General features: G+C 39.0%; 1 protein-coding gene across 45 annotated transcripts in view; it reads right to left on the bottom strand.

Annotated features, from left to right (window-relative positions):
* ARPP21 (cAMP regulated phosphoprotein 21) overlaps window positions 1–25,879 on the bottom strand; it is a 155,300-nt gene that overhangs the window by 25,540 nt on the left and 103,881 nt on the right. For all 45 annotated transcript variants that reach the window (XM_072726357.1, XM_072726360.1, XM_072726369.1 and 42 more), the window contains one exon: window positions 25,217–25,343. In XM_072726357.1, the coding sequence (XP_072582458.1) occupies window positions 25,217–25,343 (127 nt within the window). The remainder of the gene's footprint in view (window positions 1–25,216; window positions 25,344–25,879) is intronic.

Genomic DNA, 25,879 nt, shown 5'->3' with positions numbered 1-25,879 from the left:
GTGGGGAGCCTGATGCAGGATTCAATCCCAGGACCCCAGATCACGACCTGAGCCAAAGGCAATGCTCAACCATTGAGCCACCCAGGTGCCCCTTGGGGAGACATTTCCAACAAAATAAAGAGAAAGGGAATTCTCTTCCAGTGGAACCGCAGGTCACACACAGAGGAATGCTGTTATTTGGGCAAAGCATGTAACTATCCCTGTTTCTCAAGTGAAAAATGAGAAAACTGGATGATTCCTCCAGCTCCGACAATTCATGCCCTTAATGTTTCACCCATATTGACAGGCATTCTTTTGCTCTACTTTGAAAACACTGGGTTCCTTATTGACAATTAATTCATTCTATTTGTCACACCAAATAACCATCCACTGACCAAAATAATATATCGCAGCAGTGATCTCCCACATATCCTCCTTATTGTTACATAAATCACCTAAGTGACACAAAATGTCTATTAGGGCATATAGAATCCTGGTGTGGGAATACAATCAGCAAACTACTGGTCCTGATTTTAACAATTCATATTTAATTCTTCTGCAGGGTATCTACCGGGCTCAAAAATGATGCTCAGCAAGTGTGGCATCAATACAAGTTGGCAAAGTCACTGACCACCAGTGAAGACTCATAATCAAATATGTTCTCACTTCAGAAGGCTGGGGGGTGGGGGGAAGTCCAGGCCATCCTTTAAGAGTCTTCAAAAATGTGGCAGTGACTGTTTCACCACAAATAGTAAAGGCTGCTTGGGATAACAAGAACGACATGAATGTCATTCAGAATGTTCCGTCTCCAAATCACCAAGATAAAAAGCTGCAATTCTAAGAGGTAGCCTGAGCTGTCCAAACCTCAAATGGCTCTCAAGACCAAGGATGATAAGTCATTTTTCTAACCCTACTAACACATACCCTTAAAGAAACTGTCATTACAAAATCCAAGCTATTCTTTCCTTGGCCAAGCTAGTGAAAAGAAAAGAAATGAATAAAAAGAATAATTTCAGACATCCAAAACATCAAAGTGCCTTCTTCAAGAGAATTTAGGAGCCCAGCCAGGGCTCTGCTGGGAAGAAGGGCATCATACAAAACAGGTTTGGTTTTAATCGCAGAGACGATGAAAAATCAGCATATTTTAGATGAGTATTTTGCTCATAAATGGGGCAGCTGAGAAACTTTCTAGCCACCTTTAGACTTTCACTGATGCAATGGTTTCTTTTGACTGTGACAACACAGCAAATTACAGTGAGTCCCTGGAATTGTGAAACTTCTCTTCAGTAGGATACATACCCCACACTCCCACAGACTTGTATACTTTTTATTTTTGTAGTTAGGGGTGAGCTTTTGTGAATTTTTAACCCAAACCACTCCATGCCCTTCTAAGTAAGGCCTTTACTCACACACTATGTTTCCATGTCAAACTGCCTTTTCTGTTTCTTAATTAGGATGTACTTCTTTGGCTACAGGAATGAATACTTTTCTAGGCAGGCAGCAAAGAAAGTTTACCCTAAATTACTATCAAAGGGGCTGGATAGATAGATAAAGATTGTTCTAGGACAGTCTGCCTGACTACCAAGAATAAAGCTGTAATCTGACAAATTATTACTCATTACAGTGAGGAAGGCCCTACAGCAGAGGAACAATGGGGTGTCTCACCAACAAAGGATAGAGGAAAATAGAGAGTTATCAGAGGGAGTTTAACAGAAGCAAAGCAAGGCTGTGTCAAGGAGTCAATATCCTGTCTGGGTTGCATAGTAGATCCAGGGTCCTATCTCCTTGGGAACCACAAAGTAGTGGTAGATTCTGGAGTGTCATATCCAGAAGCTCTATCTGAAACCCTGCATGTGGGCTCTGAATTGAGGCTGTTCTTTATGTGACAATGACTGAGGTCTTCCAAGCGAGAGTGGGAATTACTATTCTCAATGGATATAACTTCAAAGAACAAAGTTTGATACTCTATAATTTTAGGGGACAAGATTTCCCAGTGAATAAGAGGACAGTAGTCATTATTCAGATAAGGGGGTTATTATGACTACAGCTCATACAACAGGTCCTGGGGAGACACATTTCCCATTAACATTGCACCTGCTGCTGTCTGTTTCTGATATTCCAGCCTGATGAATGGCTGCACAGATTTTTACTTTCTCAGACTGAGCTAGTTTTCACTTTCACAAGATACAGATACATACAGAGAAAGAGATGGAGAAATAGAGAGGAGGGAGAGAGAGAGAGAAAGCATAGTGTCTTCAAGGATTATCAATCTTCATTTCCCTTTACCTTCTTCCCAGGTTTCCCACAGATGGAGCACCCCACTAGCAAAATTCCTTCAATTCTAACTCTTTTTCATTTCCATAACATTTTAATTCTATAGTAAACTATGCCTTTGAAGTGAACTTAGGATACTGAAAAATATCCTGCCCATGTTTAAGGGACAATATGACAATAAATTGCAAGCATTTAATGATAAAACAATTATAGTAATAATATCGTCATACTGTAATAATTTGGAAAAGAATGCAGATGGCCTTTCAGTGAAAATACAAATAAATGAGAGTGAGTCATGCTCAGTTAAGCACTTAAAAAAATGTAAAACTCAACATGCTACAATGGAAATTTTAGTATAAAAAGCAAATCTGTGAATGGGATTCTGCGTGGATGAGTTGCCAATTAAGTGTGCAAATGACCATCCATGAAGGATTGCTGTATTATTATATAGCTCTTTTCTTTAAAAATATACTGCTATTAAAATCAATGATATTACCATAAACTATCAGTTGTTTTTTCTTTTCTTAATTTATTTATGATAGTCACAGAGAGAGACAGAGAGAGAGGCAGAGACACAGGCGGAGGAAGAAGCAGGCTCTATGCACCGGGAGCCTGATGTGGGATTCGATCCGGGGTCTCCAAGATCGCGCCCTGGGCCAAAGGCAGGCGCCAAACCGCTGCGCCACCCAGGGATCCCTGTTTTTTCTTTTTTTGAATGGATATTTACACAATAGCAGTAGTCCCATAAATTATTGCTCTTCTAGAAAAGGAATCGCTAAATACATGTTAGGCAATGTCTCATATTTTGGGAAAATGAGTAAATCTTCCAAAAAATGATGATAATCTTTTACTTAAACTGTTTGGAGTGGAATTTGCCAACTGAATCCATCTGGGGGGCAGGAGGGCAAGAAACCAGCTCCCTTCCATGGTGTCAAGGAGAGAAGGGAATGGAATGCCTAGGAAAAAGAAATGGGAAGAAGCAGAACTCTACCTACTTAAAAGAGTTGAGAATCTGAGTGTCCATCTCCAACCCTAGCCTTTCCTCCATCCTTTCCTCATCCCACACCCATACACACACCCACACCCACACACAATACACATGCACACATTCAGAGGAACACATAGGCAAGGAGCAGGGCGTGAGCCTGGAGCTGGGGTGGGTTTTCCTGGGTTTGCCATCAGAGAGGCATGGAGGTGGAGGCCAGAAACCAGGAAACTAAGGGTAACGAGGGGATGAAAATCCTGGGGCGCGTCCTGATTCACCTGTTGTGATGCTTGATTTAGACATTGATGTGCAAATACTGTTTCATAGGCAGGATGGGCCCACCCCCTAGAGGCTATGAAACACTGGTTTGAAGTTATCAGGCATGAAGGAAGGGTTTATGAAGTTCTCAATAGCAGCTAGTGGGTAGTTGGATATAAAGATGAAGAACATGGCAACTCGCAAGAGAAGGGTAGAAGAATCTGAAATTCCATGATAGGACATGTAAGTCCCCTCTTGATAATAAAGACAGAAAGAATGAACGCTTATTCAAATATTGTAGTGCACATGGGAGAACCCTTGGCTATGAAACAAATAAATTAGTTTCTAATTATAAAACCTGGCTCCTTTATAGACACTGTTTTCTCTGCTTGGAATGAACTATTGAGGCGATTACAGACAAAAGTATTTTCCTACCATGTAAGAAGTGATGGCAAATTAGTTTATAAATATTTAGCAGTTTTTCAGTTAAGCCAATAAAAGAAGAACACACTTTATTGTCCATCATGCTGAACAGAGTCCTGAAATACTATTAAAATTAGATTATGTGGTCCTCATTGGGAACTGCAGACACAATATCATTATATAATACATTTTCCCTCTCAGGAGTCTAAAGGGTTCAAATCAGGTTTGAATTCACGTTTGGTCATTGAGAAATAAAAGGAAAATTGGAAGTCAATCCCGGAGATCAGTATGGGCAAAAACGTAATCCTGCAGCCTGATTAATTGGAATGACTGTCTTTAGAGCTGTCAGTAGAGACAGATACTTGCTAAACATCTGGTTTCTTCACCTCGTGCATAGCAGACCCAACAGGAACGATTTGTACGGAGTCTTATTTCTTTGTGGACTGGTTTCACTGAGACACTAGAGCAGTAAAGAGCTAAATGAAGTTTAACCCCAATTGCAAGCATTTAATGCCCACATTATTACAGTAATCATAAAGGAATAAAGTGCTACTAAATAATGAGCAGGATAAAAACTGCTGCATTTCTCAGTGAGCTTACAGGACTTCCTTGGAATATTTCCTTGCATCTTAAAAAATATATTATAAGCTTCCTAATTTCATTTTAGGAAATGGGTTATGATACATTACAATTTACACAAATAAAAGTCTGGATAGCATTGCATCTATAAAGCATGGAGATAACTTATTGTTCTGGCAAATGATAAAATTGCTTACAGTGGCAGCTGTGATTTATTGAAGCAATTCAAATACACTTGGAAAGTATATTAGCTTTGCCTCTACCCACAAAGGGCGCGTTTGTGCAGGGTAGGACACACCAATGATAAATTACAGACCAGATTCAAGTGAAGGCAATTGGCTCATCAAATACCTAAAGGCTCCAAATTACAGCAAGAATGTGTTTTCCATGATAATTCCTCATATGCAGTGGCATCTAGGGTAGGCAAAGAAACAAATTAGCACCTGGTGGTTTTATTTTGCGATAGTGTTTTTATTATTTGTTTAATAATAAAGCTTCTCTTGTTTTCATCAATAAAGAGATTGGCACCTCTATATTACATTCAACATTACCTTAAGCATGTGTGCCATTAAAACTATAATTGGTGGAGATTTACAAATTGGTTCCAGAACAAAACTTGGCAAAGACACATGCCTATATTTTACCAAAGAATCCAAAATGCCCAGTTTCTTCTTGAAAGAATAAAAACATGATTCTAACTATGGGACAAGCATTGAAAATTCAGAAAGTTTAATTTCTAGCAGAAGACCACCGAATGGAGCATTTTACTGCATTGGCTATTAGCCTGCCTAAGGAGAAAAGAGGTGCCTTGGAAGAGTAAATCTTCAGTATTGCTGCTCATGTCCTCTGCAGGCTCTATGAGGTTCCCAAAGCTACATTACTCACCAGACCTGGCTGTCTATGCATCAGGCACTTACTAAGCGCCAACAATGGAAACAATCTAGTCTCATTACTGCATTGGTGACTGATGAGTTAGGTCTAGGAATATCTTCATTTTACAGATCAGAACACTGAGGCAGTGGTTAATGTGCCCAAAGTCAGCCATACGAGGCAGAGATCTGAAGCCAGTTAATCTAACTTCTTAGTTCTTATTACGAACCATTCCATTATATACGACAAATTATTTATGTGCAATAATTACTGAAGCCAATATATTTAAAAGGACTGATTTTTATCTTTTCCATCTTACTCAGTTTTGATCTCAGTGGGAAGAAATTACTTACATTCAATTAATTTACTAAGCATTCAGCATTCTCCTCTCATTACACTTTTATGTCACCTCTTTGTTTATTGGGATGGCTGAGCTTTGTTCCTTGGAGAGAAAGCATGGAAAATTGTATTCTGGCTATGCCTGGTTGATAAGAAGGATTGCTGACTGACTTTCTGTACACTGATGCTTCACTTACATAATAAGCTAAAGGACTCAGGGCAAAGAGATGACCCTGTAAACTACATGTCAGTGTCTCTGTACTAAACCCCATGCTTCTCATTCTTACTTAAGAAGCTTATCTTCAGAATCAATCTCAGACATGTTTCTAACAAACTTTGTTATCATATTGTCAATCCTACCCAGAGAAGAGTTTAAAAACAAAAAAACAAACAAACAAACAAACAAAAAGGAAGTCAAGGCAATTCTGCTTAGAATTTGGCATTTTGACAGATGTAAACCAGGAAAAACAAGTATAGGCTTGGGATATTTAGGGTAAGAACAAACAATCTTATGTTCAGTGTATATACTTTGTTTAGTAAGGTGGGAAAGTACACTTCTGGATTTAAGTCCAATTACTTAAAAAATAATTTAAAAAAATTCACCTAAGCAGAATTTTCTCTTTCAGCAATAGCACCTACATGAGAGAACAATGTATTTCTCATAATTTAATTCTGATGTGGTGACTTTGTATTTAATCAATAGAATATAAGAGAACTACTTCAGATCCTGAGTAGTGAAGAGGTTTTGAAAATATTCAGTGTTAAACTCCTTGCCATAACTCAATAAGTAGTTAAATATCCTCTATAGACTCTGTGTATCTATATACGTGTGTGTATATAATGAATATTTCTATTTTTCACATAGAAGCAACAGAACTATAATTTTTTAGTAAAAGTGGTAGACTTACATGTACCCCTCTATAAACAACTAGAAAAACAAACCGAATATATATGCAAACAGAAAACTAAAACTCCCACAAAACACTATCCAGGTTTCTGTCTTTTGCTGAGTAATTCTGTATTCTTACTGACCTCTTTTGTGACCAAAGAAAACTGTACTTGAGTGGGTCACCTGGAATTAGGGATGTAGGTGTGACTGTGAGGTCAATTCCTGACTTCCACCCATTATGTCCTAAGCTGCTATCCCCACAGGGCTAATGCAGGAAAGCACATAACAATCCAAATTTAGTCTTGAAGACCAGGGGCATATATCAGCCATTGGAGAGAAAAAATAAAAAAAGAACACACAGAGAAAAAAAATACTGAAATCTGTTGTCACACAACTTTATGTTAGTTAAGTGTTACACGTCTAGTGCAAGCTCTCAGGTTTGAAAATCAAAGGCACAGTATTAAAAGCAAACATTTCTAAAAATGCTATTATTTATCATTCAAAAGTATGGAGACAACACAGCTATAATTTTTCTTGACTAAGAGACTTCACAAGAATTAAACTATTATTTCTATCACTCTTACATTTTCTAAAACTTACCAACAAAAGTTAAAACTTTTGCCATACTTTTCAATGGGACAAGAAGAGATGCTAACAATTGCCTAAAGCAAGTAAAAATCTTTTTAATGCACTCTCAAATTCTTGTCAGCCTCAGTAATTCTACCCCATCTGAAAATCATATTTGGAATATAAAATGGTCATTTGCAAAATTTTACTGTTTATGAACAATTTCTGAATATTTCTGCAAGTATCAAAAGGCAATGAAAAATTTGGAAATAACATCACTTAACACTAGATTCCTATACTGGAACTGTGGAATGCCCCTCTCTAGGCCTCTAATTTGTCATTAAAGTCAGTTATGACTTCAAACTCAAAATCAATATACTATATTCACTTATGTAGAATCTATAAGATTTTACAGTGATCTCTAAAAGACTTTTGACTGTCCAAAAGAAAACCACCAGGTTACCATTTGGTTACTGTCTAAGACCCATATGGATCCATGGCATTAGGTAATAAATAGCTCTTTTCCTTACTGAGTGTAACTGCATGGTGAAAAGTAAGGTGAGGCAGGCAGCCACTGCCTGTTTCCATGCCCTCCATGAGGCATGTCAATGACAGGTGGATGTTACACACACATCAAGACTTAAATAACATTATCAGATGCACAAAACTCTAGGCAGTCCTCCACAGATGTCAACCCACACACAAGGTTGTGTTGACTCTCTTACGAGTTGTCCCAAGGCTGCATGAGAATCCCACTTTCTTCTACCAAGACCCAGTTCGGAAGGGAGATTTCCAAGAGGAGCAGAAATGAGGTAAGTGGGGGAACTCTTCATCAGAAGCATTGGGAGCTTAATGAACCCAAAGTATGCCATTTAATTTTATTAGAGAACTTTGGATAAGTTTCCTCAACCCCAGTTGTGTAATCAATCATAATCTTAAAAAGACACACAGAATCATTAATCTTAGACCTATGTCCAAGGGGCTTTCCTTTATTCTGTCTAATTGTTTGGTCCTATGTTTGTACCCCCTACTAAGGCCCCCCTGATTCAGTTCTCCTGTGGTTATTTCAAAAGTCTGAAGTATTTCAGAGAACCTAGACTGCCTGAGCATCAGAATCAGAAACATTCAGTAAAAAGAATCACTGAGGGACAGTGGAGAGATGACCCTTCCCCAGAAGGACTGGGTAATCTTGGGAATGATGGTGCTTTATAGTATACTTGGCTCCAAAGGCCCCATCTGGTTTTAAACTTATGGCTGTTAATAGGATGCTAAATGAAGCCTTAACAAAACCCCAACATAGGCAAGTCTTTGAATCAGGGCACACTTACAAGCATCTTTTCCAGCATTTGGTCTTATCATTTTAGGGAATTGTGTCATCTGCCATTTGTTCATTTAAGAAATCCTGCCTGTGGGCCTGCTAGATGAAGTTTATATTAATACAGTTGGTATCAACTGGTCGTAAGTAGTCAAGGATACTTTCCTTTGCCCACCTTTTAGCCCCCATGAATCCAATATTCACCGGAAATTAGGAGACATTATAATGAGAGGAAATACATGAGGACCTGCAAGTCTTAGGCTGAGGGTCCAATATGCTAATGACTTGAATAGTATCACACCTGTTGCCAATATTGTTGACTGTACATTGAAAAGCAAATACATTGAAACTGAGAAGTTATATTAGCATTTCCCTAATAGCATCACAAATATCATTTTTACAATTGTCAAAGTAAAATATAGTCTATCTTGTTTACAAACACAAATAGGAATATTTTCCATGACATAAGATCTCTGCCGTTTTGGTTTAAAATATATATGAAGAAATATCAACTAACTTTTGGGGAATCATTTTTTATGTGTAAGAATAATGATACACATTCCATATGTGTATGTGGGTGTGCATGTGTGTGTCTTTGTGTGTGTGGTTATTACAAAGTTTTTGATTTTGGTCTTGAGGGCTCTGTATTTGGAAAAAGCTCTTTGTTATTTAAACATGTTATAAAATCACAACAGATTGGAGTGGGTTCGTGATGAATAGTGCAAATGGCTTCAACATGGGAGACACCAGGTCTGTATCTCCAGATATCATTGGATTTCTGCCCGGTCCTTCTATGAGGGACTCAATAAACACTTGTGGAATAAATACCTGGTTACAAAATTGATGTCTGGCTTTCACTTGGAAATTCAACCTGTAGAAACAACTCATGATATACCCTGGAGAAATCTCCTTGCTCACAAGGCATTAAAATCACTGGTGGCTATAACGGCTAATCTTTCCAGTCTCTACCTTCTGGGAATCCATATCTTAGCTTCCACTTTCCACCATTTAATAATATAGAATCACATTGGTTCCACTCAGATTATTTTTCCTTCAGAGAAGATTAGCATATTCCTTTTAAAAACAGAGTGACGGGCACTGAGGAGGGCACTTGATGGGATGAACACTGGGTGTTGTACTATATGTTGGCAAATCAAACTTCAATAAAAACAAATGAAAGAGAAAATAACAGAGTAGAACACCAACTTTGCTGACTGTTTCAATGGGACACCTCCATCCGCTTCAAAGCACAGAGAAGGTAGTGCAGGAAGGCTATTCTCCAACACAAAGTTCCTGTCTTCATGTGAGCAGTTACTCTATAAATTCATCATGTTATTGCATAAAGAAGAAATTCTTATGAAGGCAATGAGGTCATATGAGCAGTTTAGAAGTCGCTTTGCCTTATAAGTCATCAAACTTGCTGGCCAGATGCCACTTTTTTCGTGTACCTCGCCTCCATCAAAACACTCAGCCACCTTCTAGTCAGAATCATCTCTGAACACATCCCCAAATCTAGAGAAAACAAACATTTGCCTTATCAGATGGTATTCCTGGCAACATACACACCTTGAAAAATGTGGAAGGAAATGTGCATCCAAAAAAAAAAAAAAAAGGAAATGTGCATCCAGTTTGACCCTGACAGTATCCTGCCCATGGATATTTTAGAACATAGGGAAGGAAATAAGAACTCTTCTGTTTGGACTCAGAAATGAAATCATCTTTGACCACCTGAATATTAATGCATGTTAATTCCTTGAGAAAAGCTGATCTCTCTGAGCATTACAATCTGTTACACTTAGTTTAAAAAGAAAAAAAAAGGCTTTTACAGAGACTGGAGAAACACAGCCTCCCCATAAAAAATGAGTAATCCCTCGAGGGAGGTGGTACCCAACCCTCAGAAACTCAGGAAAATCCAGTTATCTGCCTTTTTAATAAGTTCCCTTCCTCATCCTAATGTGGGTGGAACATCTCTTGGAAAACAATGACTTAGGAACTATGCAAGTGCATTTTTCCCATGGCTGATTTCTATCACATCATCACGCTCCTGAAGAAAAAGTCTAGCATCTACTGTTACGTGATGGGGTCTTTAACTGAAGTCTTCAATGTTTCAATTTGTTTTCACAATGCCTCCAAATTCTTCCAGGTACATAATAAAGTTCTAATAAATCGATGAAATTCATCTCAAATCCCTTGAAGGACAGCAGACATTAAACTCCCAGTTGATTTATTTTTCCACTTTCTACTTCTACTTCCATGCCTGTTAGCTCCCCAAATTAAGCCATCTGTGGTGATTTCACAGAGGTTCTGGCTTCCCTGGAGACTCTCACATTCCCCAAACCCAAGAGAGACTTCTGCTACAAATCTAGCAGAAAGAGCCAGATGGCAGTTGTCCTATAAGTGCTGGCTGTCACCACCAGGCAAATGTACAGAATTGCATAGCCAGTCTTTGCAACAAAACTGCAGACCCAGAGGGCCACCAGTGTGAGCTGGAGAAGGAAGAGAGCTCCCAGGGTGCTGAGAGCTGGCATTACTGATTCACATAATTTATAGTTAGTTACTGTCACCACAAACCAACAACAAAGACAACAACAACAAAGGGAGAAAAAAAGAAAAAGAAAGAAAGCTTTTGGTGTCTTTTTACTCTGTTTTTCACAGCCTCTTGAATAAACCCTGGCATGTCCTTTTTAGGTTTTTAATCTCCAATTATAAACACACACAGATACAATGGGATGTTTAATATATGCCATCTAGTTCCTGAAGGTATAATGTAATTCCTACAACAATAGAGTGGCTCAAAATGAGAAGGAACACAGAAATGCTGTTTCTGTTCTGGTTAATTCTAGCTGGTGGTAAAACAATCCAACGTGCTAGTGTTTGTTGACAACATTATAAGAACGCTTTGGCAAAGCACATCAGTTTTCCACCTTAATATCTTTCCTCCCCTCTTCAGTTTGAAAAGAAAAGGTAGACTTACACAAGGCAAGGCAAGAGGCCTCAGAAGAAACCAAACCAGCTGACAACTTGACCTACGACTGCTAGATCTCATAAGTGTCAGGAAAAAAAAAAAGTCAGTTGTTTACACCACTACCTCCCCCCATATACAAAGCAGATACTAATTATCTGAACTTTGTTACTTGAACTGAAGTCTCATTCCTGAATAAGAGACTAAACTCCTGGCAAACTAGCTGAGCAGGTGGCTCAATTACCCAGAAAAGGAAGCAAAAAAAGCCTACAGTACCCTAAATATCCTTCAATAACTGACAAGCTCAGCAGCCGAATAATTCAGAAATCAACTGTACAGTCTTCATTGTTCTGAGCAGGAAAAAATACAGATAAAAGGGATAAAGTGGATGGGGAAGATATAGAGCTTTGGCTCCCAGTACGGTTTTATTGATGCCCTGAAGCACAGTGAGAGCCCAGGACTAAGAATCATATGAGTTAATCCCCATGCTTGCTAAATGACACCTCTGAAATTCGACTTCATTGATACCTATATAAATTCACATGCCTATATTTGCCTGTTTTCAATAGGAGGAAGAAAGTCATTTTGGGCTTATGGGAGCTTATTTAGAAGTATCCTTAATAATACGTCATGAGTTTTGCCAAATTAATACATTAATTTTCACAGCAGTCACCAAACATGCCATTACGTCCTGCCAGAAATTTAAAAATACCTTTGACGCATATTTCAGAAACTGAAAGTAAATGTAAAAGTAAGTGCTACCAACCATCTAAATTCAGTTCATTAGGACAATCACATTCACACACATACACACACACACACACACGGATTTCTTAAAGCCCAGTTTCCTCTTTCTCTATTTTTAAATGTCTAAAAAAGACCAGCTAAAGGCCATGATGAGAGAAGGCCCATTTCACAGCTGAACTGTTTTCATTGATGGGGAAATAGAGCAAGAGGTTGGTAGTGGTGCCTCACACTCAATGGCTAGCTGATCAAGAGCAGGGATTCTTGTCTGAATGGCAGTTTCTGTGCCTGGCAAACAGCAGTGCAGAGGGGCAGTAGGAAGGAGGGAGGGAGCACATTTTTTTTTTGCCACATTCCTGTTACCAAGGAAACCGTCTCCTTTGTGTAGTGTTCACAGAGGCACTTGAAGTAGACTCCAACTCAAAGAGTGTGAGCTCCTTGAATTGCATCAGTTTTAACAACGGAAAATTAAAAAGACAAAAGCACCTGACAGAAGGTGGAAAAATACCCTGAAGCTTCTGTGGTGTCTTCCTCGCTTGGAGAGAGCACTGGCAAGCCAATAACAACAGTTTATTATGAAATATTTGTTGGCTATGGAAATTAGATAGGGTAGATAAATGAGAGATTTGAAAGCTTTCGTCTCCCCCCTCCAACCATTATATACTTTTCCTTTGAAGGAGAAACCAGGAATGTAAAGACTGCTTTGGGAATATTTCATGCTGTAATTGCTGTCATTCTAGAAGACTCTGTGGGGTGTTTGGGGCTAACTGTGAGTGGTTCCCAATGACTGAGGCAATGCCATGGGCCTCTTGGACCTACAAGGTTGGGAGCCGGGTGATTGCCATCATTGTTATTAAAATTGTTACACATACTATTCCAGACTGAATCTTTAAATTTTCCATATGTTTTCTGCCAGTATATAAAAATATTGTATGTTAAATAGTGATTCCTGTATATTGTTCTTATATTCTGCAATATTGTTAAATTCCCTAACGAGTTCTAGTAGTTGTTTTGTATACTGTTTAGAATTTTTTATGTAACTATGTGTGTCATCTGCAAATACAATTTTACTTCTAAAAAAGACAATGCCACAGAAATGTTGGAAGAATCAGTTTACATGCAAGTATAAAATGAGTTTTGAGTAAGTAAAAATGCTATATTAATAAGGAAGTGGCATGACCCATGATTGCAATACACATGTGTGTCTATCATGTGTACATATATAGGCTCAAAGGCAGAAAAAGAGGACACAAAATAATTCATTATTGTATTGGCATGGACTTTTTGTGTCTTTTAAAACATTCTTTACTGCAAGTACTGTGTTGTTTGGACAGTCTGTAAAAATTACATATGCAGAAGAAAACAAGAATTACCCATTAAAACAATCTTCTCTTCCTCCTAATTTTTGCCACAATTTTCAGCAAGGAAGGATCTTTTCTCTCAGATTCATATTTTGTATTGTTCTTTTTGATTCACCTCCACAGTAGAAGCTGAGCCTTTCAGACCAGAGAGATCTAGTTAGTCTCAACTGGGGAAATCAAGGTGTCCATCAAGATTCGCGGAAGAGGGCCTCAAGCTTTCTGATCGTCTCAGTGTAATACCACACACTCTGGCTAACACTCATAGGTGAGTAATTAGAGTGATGTTTGTTGATAAGTTGCTACTGTTGGAAAACAATGCATGCAATGCCTGCATGGAGCTGGCTCAGCAAATTCTACTGCATGCTCTTAAAATACCTTGGAATGTGTGCTGCACTGCACTATCCTGCATTCAGCAAAGTTTGTTTGGGGCTCTATTCTGGCTCCTCTTTCTGCCATGAATTTCTTATTCTCAAAACAATTATGACCCACATGGCTCATGAAAAGTGCAATGGTGCTGGACCTAATACAAAAATAAGAATAAAACACAAGAGTAAGAGCATCTGGGAGAATGTTGAAAATTCAATTGTGAGTCTCTAGGTGCCTTCAAGGAAATGGTGAGGAATCAGGAAGATGTCAGCAGGCAATTAGGGATTGGTGCCAGTCCTTGAGGGGCATCAAAACCATCATGGCAGCCAGGGAGGGTCAGCAGGCAACTGGGAATAGCACCTGGGAGAGACCACAGAGGGAGGTCTGTGGCAGCTTCAAGGATTTGGATGAGAGCGTAAGTGTGAAGGCTATTGCATGCTGCTGACATGCTCTTCCAAAGAACAGATGTGCAGAAATGCCTGTGCCATGGAATCATGTTGTAACAGCTGAATCAATTAGTGACCCTACTTGTAAGCATACAAACCACCCTCCCCCCGCCCCAACCCACCGGCTCTAAAGAGGGTGTGTGAGGTGGCAGTCACTGTGCTTCTTCTAGAATTATACTACTTCTCCTAGACTCACACAATCCTCTAGCCTTCTTGGGCTATAGAGATTGCTGCTTGGTTCTGAACTATAATGTTTATGAACCTCTCATATGGACAGCCCCACATTTCGGGGCTGTAGGGGGTGATTAGAATTTGTTCTTATGCTGATGGTCTGGGGAAGTGGCAAATGAGCATGTATGAGTCCAAGCAGATTGGTTTTACTGAATATACATTTACATCCTCACAAAAAGCAGCATCTGAAGGTAGTGGAAAGAAGAAAGAATTTCAGAAACAGTACATTTCAGGACTTCTGACTTCTGAGGTCGTGTCCTTTAAATTTAATGATGTGTGTACGCTGCTTTCTGTTCAAAGAAAGAACACCAAAATATCTAAGTGATAGTGAACCCCTTGGAAATGACAAATTTAAACATCATCTGACAATTTCCTGTGGGCACCACTGCATCATTGAACTTGGGAAACAAAATAAAAATAACATTCTTGTGTTGTTTTTCCCTTTTTTTATCACTACAAATTTCTGAGTTTTAAGTCACCAACCCTGAGGGTAACTTTATGTTGGCTCTCAGGACGACAGGGTGGAGAGATGACGGGTTAGAACTCTTGATGCCCCCTCATCAGAAGCTGGGGAAAACCCAGCATCTTCTTTTTAATCATTGGAATGTTGCATCATGTATATCTCTGGAGGAATGAGGTGAGGTGTCCTATCTCATAATGGAAAGGAGTGTGTGGGATGGAAATAAGTTTAATAAATTGAGGAGAAATGCGGACAACTAAAGCATGATATGAAAATCACCCAGTTTAGAGTGAAAAGCATATTTATTATAAGGAAAAGAAACAAAAAAAAAGAGGTCCAGAGAATTAAAGATAGAAAGTTAATAAAATGAGAAGATAGATTTGGAGATAGGGAAGCAGAGAATGCGGAGAAGAACTGAAAGAACAAGGTGCTTCCAAAGAAAGGAGGGGCTGAAAAATAAGGCAATTTATACACGGAGGCATAGCTCTCTGTAGAAATTAATAAGAAATTGGCAACATATTAACAGAAAAGAAAAGGAGGTGAAAATTAAAAGGTTGGGCCAAGACTGCATATCTTAACTTCTCTTAAGTCTGTGAAACCACCAGGTAAACCTGACCACTTGTAACTAGTAGTTTGGGTTCTTTAGTTTTTTTTTTTTTTGTTTTTTGTTTTTTGTTTTTTGTTTTTTATTTCTAGAGTTCAGATTCTCTCATAGGAAAGCTGCACAGAAATGTCAGAATTTTGAAAAAAAAAAAAAAACATAATGTGTATGCTTTTCTTGCCACCTTTCTTTCCTTTCCATCTCTAATCCAAATCTTTTTTTTTTTTTTTTCTAACAAACCACTGCTTCCACTTTTGGTTAAATAATACAAGAAAAAAATAAGATACTGCTATGATATGTCTTATTACCCATATTTATAGGAAAACAGAAATCCTAACCACATCAGTAGTGCTTAACTGAAAAACAAATGAGTGTGTAAACACCAAAAGGTACATAAAATGCAAAGTGCCAAGCAACTCTTAGAAACATGTTGAATAAATCCCTTTTACTATAACCGCCTAAGGACAGAGGGGACAGGGACCTGACCATCTATATTGTTTTGCTAACCTACAAGACTTTCAGATCTAAAAATAGCATGATTCCTATTATTGCTCTAATAATGTTAACCTTTCTCATAACCCCAGCTTAATACTTCTCATTCCCATTTTTGTAAATGGAATAAGTAGACCAATTAATGAAAGAAACTCACGAACATTTCCATAGAAACCTTTTCCAGACTTGTATTTTCAGAACAGCATGTTCCACAAGGATTTATCCATGTGACTTCCACTGATGTTAACAGAAACCAGACAATTAAATCCCGTGTAACTCTTTGATAATCGACCCCCTCTGCTTTTAGTAACATAATAAAGCAGACACCCAAGGTAAGAATGGAGAATGGTTTCCTCAAGGTGGTCAAGTATAACAATTTCTCCGTAGCTTCTTTGAGTGATTACTGGTTATATGTTTTTTAAAAATGTATTTAAAATACATAAATTAATAAGATTTTAAACATTAACATGCAATGTAAATCATACATAGGATAATTAGACAAAAATTTTTTAAAACTTTCAAATTTGGAGAAGGTGATTTACGATTAAAAAAGAAAATCCCACTGTCTAGAAATTAATGTATCTTATTGATCACACTGGTATTCCAAATTCTTTCTTTAGCTCTGATGGTCCCTCTATCCATCTCTCTCCATCCCCAAGGGGAAAAAAGTCAAGGGGAGGAATATCATAAGAACAAAGAAAGAGAAGCGCTTTTTCAAAGATAAAACTCCTCTCAGCTGCATTGGCACTCCTTAATAAGTCACACTAAAAATACTGGATTCACTGTCAACCTTACGCAAGTGCTCTGGTTAAATAAATTTATAGACTCCATTAAGGTACATTTTGCCCCATCCCAAATGTGTTTCAGGAACATTAAAGAGACAATAATCCTTTTTCCTACTAGGAGATGTTATTATGAACAATATTCTATCACAACAAAAATAGTACTACTACAAGAAGAAAAAAGCTAAACATACGCTGTTTATTGAACTGCAATGCAGGCCTATCAGGAAAGGAACTGTGGCTTTGGTCTGTTTTCAAATATACATGTGTCACAGAAAATGACATCTTCCTGCCAGAGATGCCACCGAGTCCATTCCTTTGTTAAACACTCAAAAGAGAACTAAATGAAGGAAAGAGCTGCCTTGAACACAGGGTGCTCTGAGTAATATTCAGGGTCTGGTTATTCCCTGCCATCTGAACACTTTCAAAACTAGTCAGCTGAAATGAGTGTTGATGGGAACATTATTCCCTTAAATTAATAGAAATCTCTAAATCAAAAAGAAAAAAAATGAGAGAAAGAAAAGGAAAAAGAGATTCCTAAATTTCTCAGCACACAAAAAAACTAACCATACTATCCCCTTGCAAGTGGCCCAAAGAATCTGTGACCTATTTCTCGGGCAAATGTCTGAACTTTGAAAAATGTGTGTATTTGTTTGTTGCTGTGATTATTTTATTAGGCTGTCTCTCTATCTGATTTTATAACATTTAACTACAGTTTTGCTTTTATCAATATTTGAGATGGCTAAGATATTCCATTTAGCCTTTTAAATCTTCCCAAATTCTCATCTCTCTCTCACACACATCAACACATACACACAGCCACCTAACTTGCTGTGTTCATGCTAACTTGAAAAGAGGTACACACCTTATTCATTCTTTCAACATTTCTGAGTGCTGCTGTGTAGTGCAATCATGTTATATTTACTGTCTATCTCAAAATTTGGATCTGTAAACATGAATACACTAATTCTAAATATTTACTAGCTATAATTCATAAGAGTCATATGCTAACTGTGAAGTATTAATTTTTGCCTGAAATGTAAATGATGTTAAATCAAAGAGTGAATTTAGGTAGGTTTTTTTCCCTTTGAAACACCTTATGCACAGGCCAGTCATGATTAAAAATTTGTTATGCCATTGCTCTCCAGATGGCAGACCATTAGCATCCACATTCCCTACGAGTGTGCTCGAAAAGTTAAATCTCACGACTTACCCCAGAACTACTGTGTCAAAATATGCATTCGATCAAGATCCTGGGTGGTGTATATGCTCACTGAAGTTGGGGGAGCACTGGTTACAGTAACCTTCCCTCATAAACCCACAACATGTGAGGTGGTGAGAATGGCATTTATAAGCTGTTCTCAAGAATCCAGAGAGGCATGGAAAAATCCAGTGGCTTGTTATATAGTTAGTATTTCTGACAGGCTGAACCCTCCAATTCTATGATTCTTCAGTGAAGAACTCCCTATACATAAAAGGTTTTCTGCATATGTAGAATGGAGGTTTGAATCAATGCAATCTATATCCTAAAGGTCTATGTGTCCCTAAAGATTCCTGGATTATTATGTTATCCCATCATCAGTTAGCAAAATAACAAACAGGATCTAACATTCTCTTCCCTGGTTTTCTCTTCCCTGAGTGTTCTTCTGTAAGCTTTTAATTGACATATATTTTGAATTCATGGCAAAAACTCTTTATCTGCATCCATCATTCTTCTCTCTGATTAACGGGACAATGGGAAGCCTGTTGCAAGGCTTTGTCTCTCCTCTTTAATAGGACAGAGAAAGACATTACTCTAAGAGGTGGGGATACTCTGATTTCTGTCTTATGAAGTGGGAGGGGTGATAACAGAATTTCACAATCAGGCTTTGTTACACGGAGTAAGTCTGCTGGGTTTCTGAAACCTACATTTGTCACTGAATCTATGAAGATGGAGGTAGTAGAAGCCCCCTTTCTGGCTCTGACAAGAAAGACTCCACACTGAGCAGGAGGCCGACCTTCCACAGTTTCCTCATTTAACCAAACGAACATTTAAATTCTGTCTCTACTATTCATACCTCATGATGGCTGTTCAGCAGAGTGTAAGAGAAAATCCAAGTGAGGCTCATGTTAAATACAAGTGAAAGAATAAGTAAAGCAGCTCAAACAATTTTGAAGACCTCTGTCACTGTCTCCTGCAAGGATTCCAACTCTGCTTTGCAAGGTGGGTTGGCTCGTCATTGACCCAACACAGAGCCCTGACAGAACCAGAGCAGGAGTAAATTAAATAGGTCTAAGGAAGCCCTACAAAAGCTACACAGGTTTTTCCAATATGATGCAATATTTAAGACTTATTTTTCATGGTTTCCTTCTGAGCTATAATTTGAAAAGTAAAACATATTCATGGAAATTGCTCTATGAAACTGATTTTTACCCAAATGAAGGATTCAGCAGATGGTTGGGAGTGGGAGAATGGCCAGGAAAGGGATTTAAAAAGCAGAGGTAAGAGGCATCTCCAGAGTTTTCATAATCTACACCAAAGTATTTGCTGCAGTTATAAACTAATCGAATTAAGGGTTCCCTCAAGTATTGTGTTTCCCCCCTTCCTGCTCTGCTGACAGTCTATCTTCCTATTACTCTACTTTCATGACATTTAAGAATCCAAGCTCTCCTGGTCCACTAGAAAATCAGCAGTTTTGGACTGCCTGTTGTAAACAGTATTCCATATTATTCTTCTACCTAAACCTAAGGTAACATTATTGGCATTAAGAAAAGTGCTAAAGCCTGGCACGTGAGGGATGTAGGCAACAGTGTCTAGGAACAGCTTACCCATACCTCATTGGTCATAGGGTCTTGCCTTCCAGATATTTTCATGGAATGTTTCTTTTTTTAGGGAATCAAACATGTCTTAATTATTTGAGGAAAAAAATGATAACATGCTTTGAATAACTTCAAAGTCTCCCCTGCATCCTTGGACTTCAGAGAAACTGGAGGTAACCTTTGCCTTGAGATTCATGTCAGGACTGGAGGAAGTCTTACAGCTGGAGTCGTGACTATCACCTTTCAGCCACAGATAGAACTAGTAAGCAGAACATCAGCAAAAATACAGAAGATCTGAACAACAAAATAAACTGACAGGATTTTAATTGACAAGTCTAAAACATTCCACCAAACAACAGCAGAATACCCAATTGTTTTCAGGAGTTTAGATCATATCCTGGTCCGTGAAACCAACCTCAACAATCTTTTAAGAGTTAAAATCATACAGAGCATATTCTTTGACTGTAATGGAATCAGTCTAGAATTAATAACAGAAATACAACAGGAAAACCTCCAAATGCTTGAGTATTAAACAAAACACCTCTAAATAATCCATAGATCAAGGAGGAAATCTCACAGGAAATAAAATATATATATACAGATGAATGAAAATGGAAATAAAGCACATAAAAATATGTGGCACACTCTTAAAGCAGGGCTATCGCACAAAATGCTGGCATTAGAAAAGAGAAAAAGTCTTAAAACAACGATCTCACCTCCTACCTCAAGAAATTACATAAAGCAGTATAAAATAAAGCTAAAGTGTGAAGAAGCAGGAAAATAAAAAAGGCAAGAACAGAAATCAATGAAATCAAAACAATAAAACAGTGGAGAAAATCAATGAAATACAGTGGTAGGTCTTTGAAAAGATCAGTGAAATTGATAAACCTAGTGAGACGTACAAAACTAAGAAATGAGAATTTAAAAATCACCAACAGTAAGAATAAAACAGGATATCTCAACATATCCTGCAGCCATTCAAAGTATAATAAAGAAATAACCACTAATAACTCTTCACTTATAAATCCCACAACTTAGAAGAAATGAACCAATTCCTCAATGACCACAAAGGACCAAAACTCAGCAAAAGTGAGACAGATCACCTGAATACTCTTATAACCATAACAATTTCATAATTAAAGGCTCTAGGAATTATATTCACATGAAAAGTAAAAAATAATGCTTCTGAAAATCCCCAGGCTCAGACAGGGTCACTGGAGGATTTAACATTTAAGGAAGAGTCAGCACCATTTTTACACAATTCGTTCCAAAAAACAGAAGAGGAGGGAACGCTCCCCAATTTATTTTCTGAGGCCATTGTTATCCTGACACCCAAACCAGGACTTATTCATCTCTACATACCCACTTAGGCAAGTGTATAGGGCCCTACAAGCCCATTTTTGTCGCTTTTAGAAAATGTGCAGGATTGTGGAAAATGGAGAATGGAAAGGAGTGTATACTTCCAGTGTAAAGTATAGTATACCTATACTTCTTTTTTAGTCAAACTGAGAAGGGAATTTGGACTTGGAGACAAGATTCAAGACAATTTTTTTTTTCTCTCTCTCCCTCTTTTCAATATGTGATCCGCACATAAATGTTTCAGCTGTGCTCTGTCATTTGCTGTCAGTGACCAGCTCTGCACAGGAATAGGAAAGCCTGTGGAGGGTTGGGAGCCAAAGTCCAGAGTTCCCCCATTTGTTCTGCTATTAGTCAAACTGCGTACTTGGGTAATTAATTAAATGCTATCTACCTCCGAAACATGGGCCTGCTGGTTTAGTGCCAACATGCTCATTTCTCTGTGATTGTCCATGACAGGAAATAAAGGCAACACTAGTAACTCTATTCATAGGATTATGATAAAGTGGTTAATGTGCAAGTTTAAAACCAGGCCAGCCTGGATTGTCCTCCCAATCTGATCAACCTTGGGACCCTAAGTAACTTATTTCTGAACAGGGGTGTTCACAGCTACTATTTCCCTTGTAAATTTGTGGTGAGGATGAAGCAATGCAATGTTTATAAAGACTTAGCATAGCAACTAGCCCACTAGAGACCTAACTGACGATGGCTAGAATTACTACTAACATGTTTGTGACCTTAAAAACATTTTTAAACCAGGATAAAGGCATAGCAACATAGGTATTAAGTAAAAGTGATATGCTAACTAAGAAAGCCTAAAACATTATGAAATGAAAGGCTTGCTCATCAGAACTTTATTTTGGTATTTGACCCCTGGGACAGCCACCTGTTCTCAGGTGGGACACCCTTGCTTCTAAGTCTTTCAAAGCTGGAAGGATTTGAAAACCACAGCCTTTTTAGCTCTAACCCGATAAGTGTCTTTTTATGCAATTTCCAGTCATCAACAACTGCCTCGTAAGGAAAATGATCTACCTTCATTGTGTGGGTACCTGATAACGTTAAGTTGACAACACATTTTTTTTTCCATTAGAGACACTCCTCTATTAATGGTTTTTATTTACCTTGTATGCACAGCTACAAAATTCAAAGATTACTGTTCAAATCTATCCCTTAATGCCTTCAAAATTTTGTTTATAAAGAAGTGTAGGCTTCTTCTTCCAGATGCTTAGCACCTTGATCACCCACTGTTAGTGTAAAGAGTCCAAAATCACCAGGAGGAAGAATTTATATACCCTTATTGAGCCTCAGGGTAATGCAGGTGTCTATTTAGTCAGTTGCAGAATATCTGATTTCCTTTATAAAAATTCACTGTGTGTAATCTTAGGGCCTAGGAAAGGTGTTGTGACTCATGGAGATTTCAATTTGGTCAAGAATGTAGGACAAAGAGACGCCTTTCACTACAATTAAATAAAGACTAAGAACAGTGTTGAGAAGCAAACTCTCATTTGGTTATAACAGAGACAAATTTGCTCCATGCTAACACCTAACCACACGATGTGGAGCTTACTGTAAGCAGCCTAATCAGTACCGGATGAAGGTGGGAGAAGGTCAGATCACAGAGGAAAGAGAGGAGGTGGAAGGAAGGGCAAGAGCAAGTCAGGGCATCACTGTGGGATGGTGCCAGCCCAACCCTGGTCCCAAGATTGATTTACAGAGAGAGAGGGCCTTTCCTCAAGCTCCTCCAGGAAATGTGGCTCCCCCAGGTATCCACCATGTTCCTTTGGGAAGTCTCATTTAGTGTCACTAAACTCAGCAAAAGGCCTCCTCGCTATAGTCATGTACTGTCAAGGAGCCATTGAATTAAGCTGGATTACCAGGATTTTGTTAGCAGAGGTGATTCTTAGTGATGCCAGGGGACACCGTCTGTCTTCCCAAAACTTTAGTAAATTCAACAGTGTGGTGGAAACTGTATTGAGATCTTAGGCTGATATCGGGTGTCGTGGTCTCAAATGCCAAGAGCTCGAAGGTCTCATGTGTATGTTGATGCTGCCACTTTCAGGAGGACATCATTCACACATGATCTCCCCAGTCCCTACTGACCACCTTAGCTCCACTCCCCTCCTTGCCACCTGAAGCACTTCTATTTTGGATATGATATTATTTTAAAATGCACCCTTCTAATTACAGTGTCATTACAGCGCCATGGAGGGGGTATTTCCATGGTGAGGTGGGAGCACAGGATAAGTCAATGCCTCCAGGCTGCCATGGAATGTAGCTGGGGCCAGTTAGGTCTCTGTAGATTGGTTAGATTGGGGGGAGCTTCTGCATCCCCAAATTCTCCCACCACGTTTTAAAAAAGATAAAAAATGTCACAATATTCTCACTAGTGTTGACACTCACTAACAAAGTTAGTGGAGAAGGATCAAGAGGAGCATGAGGCTTGTCCTAAGTCTACTTCTGTTGCCCAGTGAACATATTCATCCAACTTTCTCAGCCCCTCACACAGACCTGGTGTATCCAGGTTTAGTAAGTTCCAGAGTGTTTGTAACCGTATGCCTGCATAGGAACTATACACTAACACAAGCCTGAAATAGCTCTTTAGGAAACTCAAATAATGGCAGTAAACTAAAATCTAGTCAGTCATTATCATTAGACATCTGCATCTTTCTTCTACAGGCATTGGTAGCCAAAAGGAAAACTTCACAGTGGACTCTGGACCAGCAGGTAGGAGTCTTAAATTCACTCTGACAAACATTAGCAGGAGGAATGCAAGCAGCCACATTACTAGAGTACATACCTAACCGGATAGCATAGTTACCACCAAGTGATAGAAGTGTAATATTTTCTAACAATCAGAGAAAATATTACCAACTCTTTTCTTCAAGTAACTAATTATGTTAAACCCTTTTGTCTTCTTACTACTATAAAAATGTAAAGTCAATTCAGATGTCAATATGTATTTTCCCCCCAAACTATTACAGTGTTGAAAAAAAAGGGCATCTGGCTGGTTGCTCTACATTTCTTTAATTCTTCTCCCACAGACTTTAAATAGGCCATGAGATGAACTAAAGAATATTTACCTATCTATGATACAGAAAAATTGAGGCATTTCCCCAATCTGATAAGATGCTAGTCGTGTCTGCATTCATACTTTTGGGGTGTCTGCTCTTGGTGTTAGCCCTTGGCAAGGACTGTGCTTATTATTAGCTTATAAAAATTGCACACCTCCTGTACACCACACATGTCTGTACATATCATATGCATATACATATAATCAGCATAGAGATCAGATGGCCGAACAGCCAGCCGTTCAGGAGCAGCATTGGGAGCACGTGCTGTAGCAAAACCTACTTACGGAAGGCAGAGTCTCCCAGTCAGGCGGTCTTCGGCATGGCAATTAGTGGTTTCCCCTGCAGGGTGGTCATCAGGAAGGACACAAGCCTCTCCCTAGCACAAGTCACTCAGCCCTGCTGGGTTCCTGCTGCTCTCTGGGCACTGGCATGCCATTAGGAGTGTGACACAGTAGGGAAAGAGACCGGTTCACTGTGAGACCTGCTACTCACTCTCGTACAGTGTATCGGCCCCCCTTCCCACTGCACAGTGGCTGCCAAGCTCTGGGCGGGAGGCGTGTGGCCCTCGAGAAAGTGAGCCATGGAGTCAGAGTTCCACCGGGACATGGGCTGCAGTGTCAGGGGCCTTCTTCTAAAGACAGGACTTTTTAGGATGGTATAGAAACAACCTAACTTGGTCCCCTCTAGCCTTAAGAACAGGGGAAGGATTTTCTTCAAGTTGAAAACAAAAACGAAAAGAAAAGAAAAGAAAGAAAAGGTATGAAGTAGGAAGATAAGGCTGTGGTCAGCACTCTGGTTTAAAAGAAACTAAGAAGATCCAAAAATAATTTATGGAAGCTGTATTTAGCATGCATGTCTGGGGTGCCAGAGTGACGAGGGCTTCACCTTCTTGTACCTGTTACTTTTCCACACAGCATTAATCCAATGCTCGGTTATCTTCTCTGGGTAAGGGAAATGAGGCAATTTAAATTGCCAAGCTTGGATACTCATCCAAAGAGGACAGCTGAGAGATTTACATGCAAAAATCACTGGGTTAGGGGAGGACATGGAAAACGGATTCTAAGTACCTGCTTGCTGTGCTGTTTGTGGCATCTGCTGACTCCTCTGAGCACTGTACTGGACTGAGGCCAGGGGCCGGTACTGCTGCGTGGTTGAGGTAGGGTACTGACCAGATGGATAATAATACACAGACATCTGTGGAAGAGAGGAAAACCAGAGGGGATGAGAAATGTATGTATAAAAAGTAACATTTTTAAACATAAATATATGGTCATGTTATGATGCACCATGACTGCAGTACATTGTAAAGATGGCAATGACCACCAAACATGTCACCCTGCTCTATGTGCGCATGCATATTACCCTTCTCATGAAGATGTGAAATCTAGCCCCCAAGCTCTTGCCATCTGGGCTGGTTCTGTGACTCTCTTTGACCAATGTCCTGAGGCAGAAATAGTGACTTCTGAGACTTGCAAGCCAGGTCCTTAAAGAAGACTTGCACTTCTGCTCACACACAAGAGGAGCACCCAGCCATCAGAAAAAGAAGTTTAGGCCATCCTGCTAGAGAAAGAGGCCATGTGGAGAAGACAGGCACCCCAGTGGATGGCCTACACTGATGTTCTGGGCATGTGAGCAAGGCCATCCCCAGTCACGCTGCTGGAGCCATTACCACGTGAAGCAGAGCTGAACCAGCCTTGCTGAGTCCTGCTCTAATTGCTGACCTAGTCGTG

This window comes from Vulpes vulpes, chromosome 11 (genome assembly GCF_048418805.1).
Source record: "Vulpes vulpes isolate BD-2025 chromosome 11, VulVul3, whole genome shotgun sequence".
In the NCBI taxonomy this organism is placed as follows: domain Eukaryota; kingdom Metazoa; phylum Chordata; class Mammalia; order Carnivora; family Canidae; genus Vulpes; species Vulpes vulpes.
The sequence above is the reverse complement of the archived record's forward strand: the minus strand, read 5'-3'. Positions and strand labels throughout refer to the sequence as shown.